We start from the raw sequence: 15,959 nt of genomic DNA on the forward strand, positions 1-15,959 counted from the left end.
TTGTTATTTTAAATTTAAAAATAAATACATAAACGTGAGATTTCTAAAAATGCTCCAAATGAAAATAGTGAAATTCACCACTTGGTACCAGAGGTGAACTCATTATTTCTTGTGCAAATGTCCTCTCGATCCAAGCATATTATGAACTAGCACTACCAGGTATGCAGATCATGTATTTGGCATTAAAATGTTTATTCATTAAATTAAAAAATATTTATCATTAAATAAAGATTGAGTGAGTGGGATACTATGTGTGTGATGCTGTATGACAAGGATCCTGCCTTGTGGTGGGGGCGCTAAGTACACAGCTAAAACATCAAGTAGTCAGTAATAAGCCATAGAAGAAAGTTGCTGATTAATTTCAGAGATGGGATCAAGGAATACTTTTTGGATGAAGTGACATTGGACATTGGAACCTTGGGAAATGTGTGTAAAACCATTCTGGAGTACCCACAGCCGATCATTCTTACTTGTTTTTTCCATATAGTATTCCAGTCTTCTGGACGAGACCCCTGCATCTTCTGGTGGTAGAAATAACTACTGGCGAAAATTAGACCTCAAAAACATCCCCAGGACAATGATAATATATGACATAGTTGATTATGCAGAGTCTGGAATAATATCAAACCGTCTACAAAAAGAAATGAAGTATCTATTACAGAGACCACAAACAGAAGAGATGCGTCAGCGTCAGCTACGGATTGTTTCTGAAGTTAGGTAAAAGTAACAGTTTCCTGGGGTTACAATACTAGGGGCGTTTCTGAAAATGTTCACATTCTGCCAAATAGCTCATGAAAGATAATAATAGGGCATATGGGAAAAATAGGGTTGGGGCAGATTGCTCAAAACGTACACATCTTTGTAAGTAGAGCACTAACCAAAAGGACAATTGGAACCTGGGGAGATAACTCGCACCACCAGACAGGCAGCTCAGGATGGCTAGAGGGGGCCACAGCAAATATTAAAAAACGGACAATAGAGTTGAAACGCTGGCAACTCTTTAATTGGAGCGGGTAGTCAACACAGAGGTAATGCAGATGGAGGTGGAGCCCTGGGCTGGCATGGCTGCCTTTTCAGGGTATGTGAGAGGCAGTGCAACCCGCCAATAACCAGAAAGCCCCCCCCCCAAGGTGGGGAGTATGGTGGGGGCAGCAAGGGTGGACTGTGGGGTCAAGGGTGCCTCTGGGGCGAGAGCCCTAGATGCAGGTGCTAATTCTTGTTTTCATAAATACAGCCCAAAGGGCCCCTGTTGCCTATGCGACACAGAGCTGAGGACCTTTTCCTTTTCTGCTGAAGGTTATAATTCTACTCTTGCGATTCTGGCTCCCCTTGCTGAGGACAAATTGCATATAAATTACAGTGACATTATTCTCTTCTTTAGCAATAGCATGTGAGCCAATTCACATTATAGAAGCTCCTGTTGTAGCAAAAGAGACTGTATTATGATCTGAAACAATGCGGACAGAATATGACTGCTCCAATTATATTCCTTTTTTCTTTCCATTACAAGTCTCACCTAGCCCATCTTATTTACAAATGAAGCTTGCTTTCTTAAGAAAAAGAGATAATCAGATTGAAGAGCATCTATTGGTAGTCTATTTCCATGGAGTCATATTTGAAATGAAAAAATACTCCTTTGGTACACAGAGGAGACACTGGTCTTCTTGTCAGGCAAACACACTGGGTTTTTTTCAGGGCTAGAGATGAGTGGTGCTGACCCAATAATATAATTTAGCCCATATATTTTATGATCGAGGCTATACATTTGCCAGACAGATGGCCTGGTGTAGGGTGCAGTCTGTCATCATGAAATAGATTTTCTCTAACTCATCCATATAGACACTGAATATAGAACCACCCTATTACCACCAAGGTCAAATAAATGATGTAATTTTCCCTGCCACCATATATAACCCTAGGCTCTCTGCTATTTGGACTCTTGCTACTGATTATCTAAGAATGAGCCACTTGAAGAGCCAAATTAAGTAGCCAAATTCTAAATCAATTAAAGAGGGAAAAATACTTTCTTGCAGATTTCTTTGAATGCGGTGTTAGTTTGGGATCTCTCAGGAGATCAAATATTTGAGTATGAGTAGTTTATTTGGGAGGTGATTCCCAGAATCACTGATGAAAGGGAGACAAGGAAGGGCAGGCATCCAAAACAGCGTGTGTTAGCAAACAGGTTACTTCTGCGGGTGAGGGGAGCTTAATCCCTCCTGGGAGTATCCAAGCCATTACAGAACATGCACCTCAAGTTATCTTGTGGGGGCAAGGAAGTTGGGATATTTATAGGCTGATGTGCATCACTCAGTGGCTAAGGACTGTTTCTGAGGGAAAGTGCTAATTCTCAGGCACTTTCCCAGAGCATGGGCTCTCGTTTCCACAAGAAAGCTGTCATGCCAAAAGAGGCCAATGCTGGCAGTTGGAAGTTGGGCCTATGTACTTCATGGTGGTAAGGCCTAGGGGACTGTGGGCATGGTACCACCTGTATCTGATCCCAACACTGATAAAGACAGCTTGTTTTTTCAGCCATTATGAGATTTAATACTCTTTTGTGTTACTATGACTACTACATGGTATTTTCCAGGAAAACTGATTTTAAATTGATACCATGTTCTATAATTTTCATCATCATTGTGATCCACATCATCATTTATACACCTTCATAAGTGCCAAATAAAGAGCTATGCCCTATAATTTAAGCAGAAATGATGCCTTTGGCCTAAAAACTTACATACAGTATTGCTCCAAATACAGAGGCCTATGATCTAGTTGCTAGAAGATGCTTTAATAAAATTTGCAACTTGCTTTACATTTAAATGTTATTTTGTGCATTTTTTTCTGTCTACAATTCAAATCTTTTCTAGATGCCCTTCATCCGTTTCAGCTATCAAACCTTTATATCGGCCCTACCAACAGCAGAATCAAATTAAACATCTGGGTCGTCAATCCAAGCAAGCTCTAATGAATGTGGAAAAAATGAAAAAAGCTTATAAGATGGCTAAAGAAAAAAATGCTTCCGTGGGGACTGTAAGTTGAACTCGTACTGAATTCATTGTTTTGGACACTAGTCAAACTGTTAGTAATTCTTCTTCTGTAAGTAGAATTTTCCTAATTTACAAGTTCAAGGCTAAAACACCTTTGGTATATATGTGGATAGTATAAAGCTGTGTTCCTCTTGGTAACACATGTTTTAAAAATTCTTCAACAATATAGCTAATCTGATAAATACCAGCTGTTTTGGCCTCACATCTGTATAAAGTGGCAAACAACAATAGTCATCTCTGTATGTTGACACTATTGATTCAGCACATCTCAAATAGTGCTTTTCTCAAAATAAAAGTCATTTCTATCTAGACTTATTTAAAACTATATGCATAAAGTCTGCCTCAGTATATTCCTACATTGTAGGAATATTTACAACTAACATAGCTATGTATTACTTTGTAATTCTTTAAAAATCTATATATGGGGATCCCTGGGTGGCGCAGCGGTTTGGCGCCTGCCTTTGGCCCAGGGCAGGATCCTGGAGACCCGGGATCGAATCCCACATCGGGCTCCCGGTGCAGGGAGCCTGCTTCTCCCTCTGCCTATGTCTCTGCCTCTCTCTCTGTGTGTGTGTGTGACTATCATAAATAAAAAAAAAATTAAAAAAAAATCTATATATGGTATAAATTTTTTGAAATGAGGCTAAGTATAAACAGTCCATATAAAAACAGAAAGTAGTAAAAAACCAAATGTAAAATCCTTTCCTCTTTATTTATAATTCTACTTAGGAACCACAAACGGACAAACCAGGCACAAAGCAACAACAGTCAATCATCTTCTCTACCCCATCTTTTGACATTGTGAAAGTTGATGAGCTTGTGTCAGATGAGGAATTGAGAAAAGAAGAAAAGGAATTATTTGCCTGGTATCAAGACTTGTATATTAATAGTTCTCCATCATGTTAATATACAGCTAACTGATAGAAAACCAAATTATTTAACAGTCTGTCTTGCTAATATGCATATTAAAGGAAAATGAAATATAAACAAGCCCTCAGAATGCTCTCTTAACCAAATGTGTGACCGATTTTTAAGCCATTTTAGTCTTACCATAAGCACTAATATTTTTTACTGACAGAATTTTAATCTGAATAAATTATTTCTACTATATGCCCTTGAACTAGCTGTATATAGTTTTACTCAAGAAATGATTAGTAAATTAATCCCTGGAACTTTTATTCAATTCTGATTTTCCTTCATTTTTAAAAACATCTAAACAGGCCATGCTTAACATAAATATTAGAATTCACAGAATAAAAGGCTGCTCTTGCATCAGCTTTTTTTTAAACTGGCATGTTGTTTTTACAAAGCACCTTTTGATTGACCTATTCTAAATTATAATACAAATAATAATGAATTTGTTACTACAGTAGACCCAACCTAGCATACCTAATCATTATCGAGGATTGTAAGGACCTGGGGCAGAATGTCTCATCTGCTTCAATGTTGTATTGGGATATTTTTCAAGTATAAAAAAGGTTTTGAGTAATATTTACTGATCTCCTTTTGATCTGATCATCTTATTCCTGGTATAGTACAAATTATTGATATTTTTTGTGATCTAGGCTGTTAGATTATATCAAACCTTACCAGGAACTATGATAATTAAACAAAGTACATTCTTTTTTTTTTTTAGTTTTTTGCCTTTTTAAAATATTTTATTTATTTATTGGAGAGAGAGCATAAGCAGTGGAGGTGGGGGCCCAGAGGGAGTGGAAGAAGCAGACTCTCCACTGTGCAGGGAGCCCAACGTGGGGCTTGATCCCAGGGCCCTGGGATGGTGACCTGAGCTGCAGGCAGACACCTAATCAACTGAGCCACCCAGGCACCCCAACAAAGTGCATTCTTTATTGAACTTTAAAAATACAATTTTTGATTTTGTTTAACATTTAAAATATGGAGGTTGATAGCTGATTTAACTCAGGCAAAGCAGTCTATAAATAGATCTCATTCTCTATTAAAACATTTTCTTAAGTGATAAGGAATATTGGAGTATATGTGTATGATTCCCACTAGAATATATTTAACATAAACATGTACTCTTCCATATTAATGTATTATTATTTGATATCCAAAATTAGGATGGATAATCCCCTTGTTTTCAGAGCTTGTACTGGGCACCAGTTGAATAGAAAATATGTATTTATCCTCATGAGTCATACATACTCATTCATTAAGTTGGGAAGCAGTCCCTCATCCAATCAAATTCCATTCAGGTTCAATCTACCCATAGTATGTGCAATAACAAAGCTAGGGAAGATTTCAGGTAACAGCTTGAACGAAAAAGACAAAAGAACAGACTCTACATTTCAGGGCACCCACTTCTCATATTTCATTAGCTCTGACTTTGTCCCATTGTAACGCCTAGCTACAAGGGAGGCCGGGAAATGTACACTTGTTTTAGGCAGTTATGTACCCAACTAAAATTCTATTGTTATAAAAGAAAAGGATAATGGATATTAAGGCATAAATAGCATCCACTGCCAGACAGAGATCGGGTCTTCTATTGATTATTTTAACTCACATTAAACAGTGTAACCACATCACAGAAAATCTTTTTAAAGGTAGAATTACACATAATCTCGTCACTGTAAAATAACAACTGCTTTCATTTGCTTATATCTTTCTAAATACATACATATTTTCACATGGTTGTAATCATAAGTAACAGATTTAAAATTTTCACTTAATATATCTTAAACATAGTCCATTAAAAATTAATTTTTAATTTTTTAATTATTTATTTATTTATTCATGAGACACACAGAGATGCAGAAACATAGGCAGAGGGAGAAGCAGGCTCCCCGCAGGGAGCCTGATGCAGCACTCAATACCAGGACTCCGGGATCGTGACCTGAGCCAAGGGCAGGCACTCAACCACTGAGGCACCCAGGTGCCCCAATTTTTATTTTATTTTATTATTTTTTTTCCAATTTTTATTTTTGAAACATTTTTTTTTTACTTTAAATTCAGTTATCCAACAACATCATTAGTTTCAGATGTAGTGTTTGAGCACCCAGGTACTCCAGACACCTGGGTGGCTCAGTGGTTGAGCATCTCCCTTTGGCTCAGAACATGATCCCGCGGTCCCAGGATCAAGTCCCGCATTGGGCTCCCTGAATGGAGTTGCTTCTCCCTCTGCCTCTCTCTGTTTCTCATGAATAAATAGATAAAATCTTTTTAAAAAAAATAACACCCAGTGCTCATCACATCATGTGCCCTCCTTAGTGTCCATTACCCAGTTATCCTCTCCCACCCTGGCTTCCCCTCTAGCAACCCTCAGTTTGTTTCCTATAGTTAAGAGTCTATCATGGTTTTTCTCCCTCTCTGATGACTTCCCATTCAGTTTTCCCCTCTCTTCTCCTATTATCCTCTGTAAAAAAATAATTTTTAATGGCCACATGATAGCCCATCGGATTGATGTGGCATAATTTACTTCAGTGATTCTAATTTTTCATTTTGCTAATTAACCCTAGAATGAATATCTTCATACAGTCTTTTTCCTTTGGTTTTCTTTCTGATACTTATTTTTGACCTAATTGCACTGTAATCAGAAAACATGATTTGTACGATACTGATTCTGGGAAAATTGTTGACTTTATGGCCAAGTATATGATCAGTTTTCATAAATGTTTCTTGAACTTTTAAGAAAGAATGTACATTTTCTTTAGCTGGATACAAGGTTCTACTCATGTCCTTTTGATCAAGCTTGTTAATTATATTATTTCTGTTTTCTATATACTACTAATTTTTGGTCTATGTGACAAGAGTTAATGAGGAAGGTATATGTTCTATAATTTTCTCCTTGTGTCAATTTTTGCTTTTTGTTTTTTGAAGATATCATCAGGTACATACATAGTTTCGGAATTAATGTCTCTTGAATGTTATCTTTTTGTGGTTACTGTCTTTATTCCTAATAACCCATTTTGCCTTGGAGACTATTTTGTCCAATATAAACAGAGCTACTCTAGCTTTCTTCTGGTTAGTGTCTACCTGGCGTATCCTTTTCCATCTCTTCATATTTTCATCCTTTTTATGTTTCAGAGACTGGCTAGATGCTCACTAATTCCATTTCTTCTTCCTGGAAACTCAGGAAGAAGCCCAGCTCTTTGCAGTTATGTTGGGACCCGGAGAATGTGGGTAGCAGCGATGTATGCCACTTCTAGGCTTGGCCCTTAAAATGCCATCCATACTCTTTATATGTTCTCTCTCCCGTGCTCACGTGGCTCAAGACAAAGAACTCCAAGACTGTGGAACTAGGATCGATGGATCCCAGATTCCTATATCACTGATTGAAGGAGTGACAGCCAGAGCAGCAGCCTGACCTGATGAACTGTGATGTGAGCAAAAATTAAACCTTGTTGTGTTAAGCCCCAGTGATCTTAGGGGTCGATTGTTCCAGCAGCTAACATTAATTATTCTTATATACTATGTCTTTGTATTTTAGGTTTTCTCTGCGGTACCACAAATATCTGGATTGTTTTGTTTTGTTTCATTTTAGTCCAATCTGAGGATATCTTTCTTTTGACTGGTGAGTTTAGAACATTTACACTTTACTGTGATTTTAATTGATTGTTGGCATGTGACATTCTCTTTACCATTTTATCTTGTGATATCTATCCTGCTTTTTCTATATCTTCTTCCCCTTCCAAGTTTTTTTTTCAGATTATTTTTTTGATTCCATACTGTTCCCTCTATTGGTCTATTTCTCTTCTTTGTGATTACTCTTAAATTTTAGCATGTGTGCTTAAAATCTAAATCAATAGCTCCAGCCCCCTCCCAAACTATCCAGGGGCCTTCAGATGGCTAATCACCATCTTCTTGGTCTTAAAAGTCATTGTTTATCCAATATTTGAGTGCACCATCTTATTTTTAACCTCCAAATTAGACGTTGTTTTATAAATCTCCAACTTTCCTTCTGGGATCGTTTCTCTTTATCCTAATATGTACTCTTAAAAGTTCCTTTTTATTTATTTACCCATGAGAGACACAGAGAGAGGCAGAAACATAGGCAGAGGGAGAAGCAGGCTCCCCACAGGGAACCCAATGTGGGACTTGATCCCAAAACCCGGGGATCACGACCTGTGCTAAAGGCAGACACCCAACCACTGAACTACCCAGGTGCCGCTTCACCCTATTCTTAAATACATAATTTAAGTTGGTATCAAATTCTATGTAGATGGTGGTATTCTCTCAGCAATCTGAAATTAATGTTCCACTGTTGCTGCCAGGCTAGTTGTTGCCTTTTACCTGACCTCTCTTTTCTGACAACTTTTAAGGTTTTCTCTTCCCATTTTGTGTTCTTCAGTTATGTAGAAGATTGTCCCACATTCTCTCTCATCTACCTCCATTTTCTTTCACTTTACTGTCCTGTGAGAGTCTGACTTTATGCAGATGTCTCAGTTCCAATTCCCTACTTTCCCTGTTCCAAGACCTTGTCTCACACACATACATGAAGTCATTCAAACCCAAGACTTAAGGTTCCTGAGAGGTGATGGATATGCTTAGGGTCCTCAGTCACAGACCATAGTTAGTTTGGAGCTCCCTCTTTATTTCTCACTCCTGAGGATTTTCCTACTTAGAAGTTTAACGATACCTTTTTTTTTAAGGTTTATTTATTTGAGAAAGAGAGAGAGAGAGAGCACGCACATGCATGGGGCGGGGCAGAAGGGAGAAGGACAAGCAGATTCCGTGCTGAGCAGGGAGCCTAACACAGGGCTCAATCTCAGGATGCTGAAACCATGACCCAAGTTGAAACCAAGAGTTGGACTCTTAACCAACTGCACCACCCAGGCAACCCTCGATGATACCTTTTATTTATTTTTATTTTAGAGATTTTATTTATTTATTTGAGAGAGAGAGAGAGAGAGAGAGAGAGAGAGAGAGCAAAAGAGCACAAGCAAGGGGGAGAGGCAGAGACAGAAGGAGAACCCGATGTGGGGCTTGATCCCAGGACCCTGGGACCACGACCTGAGCCGAAGGCACAAGCTTAACTGACCGAGCCACCCAGGCACCCCAAAACAACACATTTTTTTCAATGACACATTTTTTAAAGATGTTTTTCTGTATTTTATTTAGGGTTTCTGTGGTTTTTGCAGTGGAATGGTTTTTCAGAATATTTAGTTCACCATTTTCTCATCATAAGTGAAAGTCCGCATTGTCGCTTCATTCTTTTGAATTATATCCTCAGGATTAAAATCTTGAGTGGTACTACTTACTGCATCAGAGAATTTAAACATTTTTATAACAGTTCACATGCATTGTTGAACTGCTTTCCAGCCGCTCTCTTTTTGAGGGGTAAGTACTATATTTGTTTATCTACTTCATGGAGGCAGAGTGATATCGAGAGACTATGGGCTTTGAATCAATTGAACTTGGCTCTCCCTCCCCCTACCTCATCTCTCTCTATTTTTCTACTCTTCACATATATAGAGATTAGAGAAGTATTTTCCTTAAATGTTTTGTGGTTTGAGATGTCAGAGAATTAAGAAAGAAGGTACCACTTGAGAGGCAGAGAATGAAGATACACGTAGAAGAACTTCTGGCTAAAAATGTAGGCTTCGATACCTTAGTTTCAGCTGCATGCTCAAACGCCAATAAAATTATAGCGAAGAGATTTTTTTTAAAGGTATAAGCCTTCAATGATAAAGAGAACAGAAACAGAATTTTGTCAGTTGGAAAACTTCTAAGTGGTAGTTGACGTAGCAGGTCTGAGAACCTAACTTAAACTGGCCTTGAGGAAAACTAAGAAACCACTTTACCCCATGGGACCCCCACAAGACTCGAGAATTGGCAACAGCAAACAAGTTACCTTTGGAAGCGAAGGGTGAAGGAAAAGGATTTGGCTGAAAATCTGTGTAAGAAGTAATTAGAACACCAAATCCCTTCCCCACTGTTATGGGTTGAATTGTGTCCTGTCCTCTCCCTGGGAAAAGATATTTTGAAGTCCTAACCCTCAGTACCTCGGAATGTGACCTTATTTGGAAATAGAGTTGTGGCAGATGCAATTAGTTAGGATGAGGTCATACTAGAGTAGGGGGGCCCCTAATCCATTTGGACTGGTGTCTTCAACAGAATTTGTTAAAACAGGAATTGAAAAGGTTGCCTCTAAGGATCAGAAAATGGGGGAAAGAAAGGCAGAGCCTAGTGGATTTTATAATAATCATTGTAGAACCATCTGACCTTTAAAACTCTGTGCAAGTATACATTTGATTTTAAAAACAAAAAAAAATTTAAACACAAGAAAACAGGAGAATTGTTGGGACGGAGATACAAGTGTGCCAGAATAGACCATGTTTATCTTGTTCAAGCTGGTTGTGAAATTTCTGGAAATTTCATGAACCACTTGTTAAATACAGCCATTATTAAAACTAAAATTGTATAACCTTATAATTAAGTAAACTATTATATTAAAAGCACAGTTAGTTACTCAAAACTCATCACTTCTGGGGCACCTGGGTGGCTCAGTTGGTTAAGCGTCTGCCTTTGGCTCAGGTCATGATCCCAGGGTCCTGTGATTGAGCCCACATTGGGCTCCATGCTCAGCGGAGAGTCTGCTTCTCCCTCTGCCTCTCCCTCTGGCTTGTGCTGTCTCTCTCTCTCTGTCTCTCTCAAATAAATAAGGAAAATCTTCAAAAAAAAAAAAACACCTCACTTCCTAATTACTTTACATTTTACTATGATCCTGTGGTCTCGAGGTTATTTTTATGTATTGCATCTGTCTGGTAGAAATGCCAAATAACAGCGTGCTACTGGACATCTCTGCTCACCTCTGTGTTGTGATATCATGCTGGTTGTTTATTTCTTAAACTTTTTAATTAAGTATAACACACAGGAAACCATATAAAACAAATATATAGTTTAATGAATTATTGTAAGGCAACAGACCTTTGTAACTACCATCCATGTCAGAAAAAGCAGCAAGGCCGACCACCGCAGAAGCTCTCCACTGGCTCCCCCTCCCCTAGGAGTACCATACTTCTGATCTTTATGGTAACCGTGTCATTACTTTATAGTTTTATCACCTAAGTATGCATCCGCAAACACAAACACTACGGTTTCGTTTCCTCTATTATTTTTATATGGCTTTTACCTCTTTTTAATCTGTAGGTTCCCGCCCACTTCTTTTGTTCCTCCTTATAATTTGTTGACAAACCAGAGTGTTTATCTGTCGAATCTCCTATGATCTGAATTTTGCTGATTGAATTCCTGTGGGATAGCTTAATATGTTCTTTTGGCCTCTGTGCTTCCTGGAAATTGGTAGGTGGACCTAGAGACTCGATCTTTATTATCAACAACAATGACAACAACCAAAATACTAATTGAGTAACTATGTATTGAACATTTAGTACATGCCTGAATGGGATGCTATAAAAACACGAAGTAATTTTTGAAGAACTGTCATTAATTCAGGCAACTGACAGAATGTCCTCAAGGGACGAATTGCTCTGGCTCACTCTGTAACATTAGCTTGGTTGCCAACTCAGACGGCATCTCCAAAAGTGTTAGGCCTTATGGGTGAAGCATATATGAACTGACAAAGGGGACGTACTACTGATACTAGTGTAGCCATGCCTTCCTGAAGAAATAATTAAATGTAGAACCACTTGTACAGAAACCTCTGGTTTTCAAGGCTGGGTTTAACACCAGTACATTTCCCAAGCGCTACTGACAGTGATCACAAATTTCATAGGGACAGTTTGTAGGAACTCAGCAAGAAAGAGTTTTTTAAAAAGAAGAGGGGGGAAATATCATTAGATATTTCTAAGTAATCAGAGCCTTAAGTTAACAAAAGCACACAGATTAATATGTTATAACTTGATGCTCTCTAAAACTTCTTCCTATGATAAAGCAATAATAGTCTCTCTAATTAATGCTAATGACTTTTAGTATAATACTGACAACTTGAAGAAATGTTGATTTGCTGAAAAACCAAACATCAAGGCTTCCTATTCATGAACAGTACTTGGCTGGCTAAATTGTTTTAACTGGTTTAATTTAAGAGTTTTGTGGCTTATTTTCATAGTGTACTAGTGAACATTTTATGTTACATATATATTATGTTTACAAAATGGGGTTTTAGGAACATGAATTTAATTCACCTCTACTATTAAATCTTTGCTTAGAAGTAAGGTAAGATGTTCAGATTTGTGGACCAACAAGATAGGAAAGAGTGAAGATTGCCCCAAACCTCAAAATTTTCAACCCTACTCTATAATTTTACAATATTATATTCAGCTATGATTCATAGAAATGACATTAAGTTTAAAATATTCATGTGTATCATTTTTTAAAGTTCTCCAAGAGGAAGTCATTTCCTTCTGTATTTTTGGAAAAGTGAATATTCATTTCTCCCTCATAATATTAAATTATGACAATCCTTGGCATTCAAATTAACCTGTCAAATTATATGCTTCAAAATTCTCCAGGATTTGCAGAGATATGAGAATTTCTAAAAGTGAAAAATTTCAAGATATAATGGCTATCAGCCAGACTAAAAAAATAAATATGAAAAATTATACCATCCCATCATGGAATATTAAGAATCAAACACAACCTGAGCTTATTTTGGATCAATAATTATAACGGGTTTCTATAAATAAAAAGCCTCCAGTGTTAAAAGATGTTGGATCAGCATTTCCGGAAATCTATGACTAATGCCATTATACTATCTGTCCCAGGGAGTTTTATTATGACATCATCTCTTCAGAAACTTTAAATATTAATCCATAAGTTATTCTCAGCATGCAACCCATTGCTTTTTTTTTCTCATTCAGAGTACTTTCTCATTTAGCACAAGCAAGTTAATGTAATTCTTTCAATATTCTAAAGGAAATAGGATCAGATCATGATATTCAGATTTATGTCAATTTAAAGTAAAAATGCTCGATGCAAAGACTATGCATTGCCAGTCCCTTTTTGCCTTCCCAGATTATTTCTGAAAGCACAACATCAAAGGAACATTATTTCTGACAAAAATTTTACAGTGTCACTCCCAGGAATATATTTCTACAGTTTGAGCAATTTTGGAATAAATTAAATCATGATATTCCTATTTTCCTGCTAAAAAAAAACAAATCTTTCTCTGGAAGGTAATTTTTCTCTCTGTCTCCAAAATGTGATTCCCCTACCCAGCTGTGGCAGGTGCTGTGGACGTCCTGCCATTTCCCATTCGCCTTTACTGCTTTGCAGCAGGCAGCCTAACTGCCAACTAGCAGCCCCTCACCACCTTTCTTTTCTTATTCATAAAAATCTCTATTCATATTTAATGGTATCATTAGGAAGACCACTGCAACGTGCTGATGATAAACAGCTTTTCACAATTAAACCTGAAAGAGTGCCTGGGTGGCTCAGTCAGTTGAGCTTCTGCCTTTGGCTCAGATCGTGATCCCAGGATCCCCGCATCAGTCTCCCTGCTTGGCAGGGAGTCTGCTTCTCCCTCTGCCTCTGCTCCTCCCTCGCTCATCTCTCTTGCTCTCTCTGGCTCAAATAAATAATATCCTTAAAAATAAATAAATTGAAATCTGGGAAATTGTGATTTTGTAAATGTCAGTATAGAGAAACAGCTGCAAAAAGAAGAACAGAGGGCAGCCCGGGTGGCTCAGCGGTTTCACACTGCCTTCAGCCCAGGGCGTGATCCTGGAGACCCCGAATCCAGTCCCACGTCAGGCTCCCTGCATGGAACCTGCTTCTCCCTCTGCCTGTGTCTCTGCCCCCACCCCCTCTGTGTGTCTCTCATGAATAAATAAATAAAATCTTAAAACAATAAAAAAAGAGCAGAGTGGATTGAAAGACAAATGCAAAACCTGGAAAAGGAATATTTATTCCTTTCCTACTTGGAGCAACAGGTAAAACTGATGGTTTTGTTTTTGTTTTTGATAAGCAGACTGACTTTGTTCAGGGGACTTTGCTGCTGGAGCCCACCGCTGCTGGTTTTTGCACTGCAGGCCCGAAGTGCCAATTAATCCCCCTCCTGAGTGACCCTCACTCGGCTCCCAAAAGAAGTTGGTGGATAAAGATCATGGCTCCTGTCTCTGGTAGAATAACTGAGATGTGTGTGTGTGTGTGTGTGTGTGTGTGTGTGTGTGTGTGTGTTCTCAGAACCTCCCCTGCACAAGTAAATCCTGGTCACCCTCAGTGGTGAGAAACTTAATAACACACATTATTGGCTGGCTGGTCTTCCTTGTCTTACTTCTCTAGTAACTTCCTCATTCTCCTACTGAGATTTCCATTCATTTGTTTGTTTTTGTACCTTCCAGATAAACTACTTGCCCTGGAATCCTTAGTCAGCTTCTGGGAAAGCCAACCTAAGACAGACCAGTCCTTACTGCTTTGGTTCATTCTTTCCTCAATATTTGAATTCAGTTGTCATTTCCTGATTTTATAGTGCAGTGAAGAGAGCAAATGTCAACTGTAGTTAGGAAATGAGTCTTCCACTCCTCTGACCATCCTATCTTCTTTTGACTCTGTGTCAAGGATAGTCACTTTAGTTCCTTTGCTAATGCTCCAAAATGATTTGGGAAGTATTCCCTCCTTTTCAATTTTCTGAAATAGTTTCCATAGAATTGGTGCTACAACTCATAGAATTTTAAGCCTGGAAGACACTCATGAAATTACCAAGTACTGGCTGGAACCTTGATTTGACTAGAGAGACCCCAGAGACCCCCCCCTCCCTTTTCTTCTCTACAATTGAATATGGCTACCTGGAGAGAAGAATCATTTTGAGTATAACATAGTACCCCAAACAGACAAAAGCAGTACAAAAAAGAAAACTACACAATGGTATCACTCGTGAGCTTAGACACCAAAATCCTGAAATACAATTTAGCAAATTAGGGATGCCTGGGTGGCTCAGTGGCTGAGCTTCTGCCTTCAGCTTAGGGTGTGATCCTGGGGTCCTGGGATCGAGTCCCATATTGGGCTCCCCGCAGGAAGCCTGCTTCTCCCTCTGCCTATGTCTCTGCCTCTCTCTCTCTCTGTCTCTCATGAATAAATAAATATTTAAAAATTAGCAAATCAAACCCAGGAATATGTAAAAAGAAGTATACACCATGACCAAGTGGAGTTTATTCCAGGATGTAAAGGTTCAATATCCAAAAGTCAGTGTAATCCATCATATCAACATGCTAAAGTAGAATAATCACATGATGATATAAGTGAAGCAGAAGCATTTAACAAAGTTAAACACTCATTCATAATAAATACTCTCAGCAAATTAGGAATTAGGGGAAGTTCCTCACTTTGATAAAGAGCATCTAAAAAATATTCTATAGCTAACCTCAGACATAATGGTAAAAGACTGAATACTTTCCTCCTAAGATCAGGAAGAGGACAAGAATGTCCACTTTCACTACTCTTTTTTGTAAGTTTCCATTTAAATTCCAGTTAGTTAACATACAGTGTACTATTAGTTTCAGGTGTACAATATAGTGATTCGGCCCTTCTGTACATCACCGGGTGCTCATCACAAGTGCCCTCCTTCATCACCATCGCCTATTTCCCCCATTCCCCCCACCTCCCCTCTGGTGACCATCAGTTTGTTCTTTATAGTTAAGAGTCTGTCTCTTGGTTTGTTTCTCTCTTATTTTTTCCCCTTGTTTGTTTTGTTTCTTAAATTCCACATATGAGTGAAATCATATGGTATTTGTCTTTCTCTGACTGACTTATTTTGCTTAGCATAATACTCTAGCTCCATCCGTGTCACTGCAAATGGCAAGATTTCATTCTCTTTTACAGCTGAAAAAAATATATATATCCATTCATCAGTCGATGGACACTTGGGCTGCTTCCATATCTTGGCTATTGGAAATAATGCTGCTATAAACATAGAAGTGCATGTATCCCTTTGAATTAATGTTTTTGTATTCCTTGGGTAAGTTGCTGGATCATAGGGTAGTTCTATTTTGAACTTCT

At 38.2% G+C, this 15,959-nt stretch overlaps 1 protein-coding gene across 2 annotated transcripts in view; it reads left to right on the forward strand.

Annotated features, from left to right (window-relative positions):
- Positions 1 to 15,959, forward strand: part of CXHXorf58 (chromosome X CXorf58 homolog) — a 50,426-nt gene that overhangs the window by 21,009 nt on the left and 13,458 nt on the right. The window contains exons 7-9 of one of the 2 annotated variants that reach the window (XM_025997408.2): positions 488 to 717; positions 2,868 to 3,030; positions 3,777 to 7,027. In XM_025997408.2, the coding sequence (XP_025853193.2) occupies positions 488 to 717; positions 2,868 to 3,030; positions 3,777 to 3,953 (570 nt within the window). In that variant the 3' untranslated portion in view covers positions 3,954 to 7,027. Of the gene's footprint in view, positions 1 to 487; positions 718 to 2,867; positions 3,031 to 3,776; positions 7,028 to 15,959 lie in introns of those variants that run through there. The other variant, XM_072744481.1, reaches the window with a different exon arrangement.

This window comes from Vulpes vulpes, chromosome X (assembly GCF_048418805.1).
Source record: "Vulpes vulpes isolate BD-2025 chromosome X, VulVul3, whole genome shotgun sequence".
Lineage (NCBI taxonomy): Eukaryota > Metazoa > Chordata > Mammalia > Carnivora > Canidae > Vulpes > Vulpes vulpes.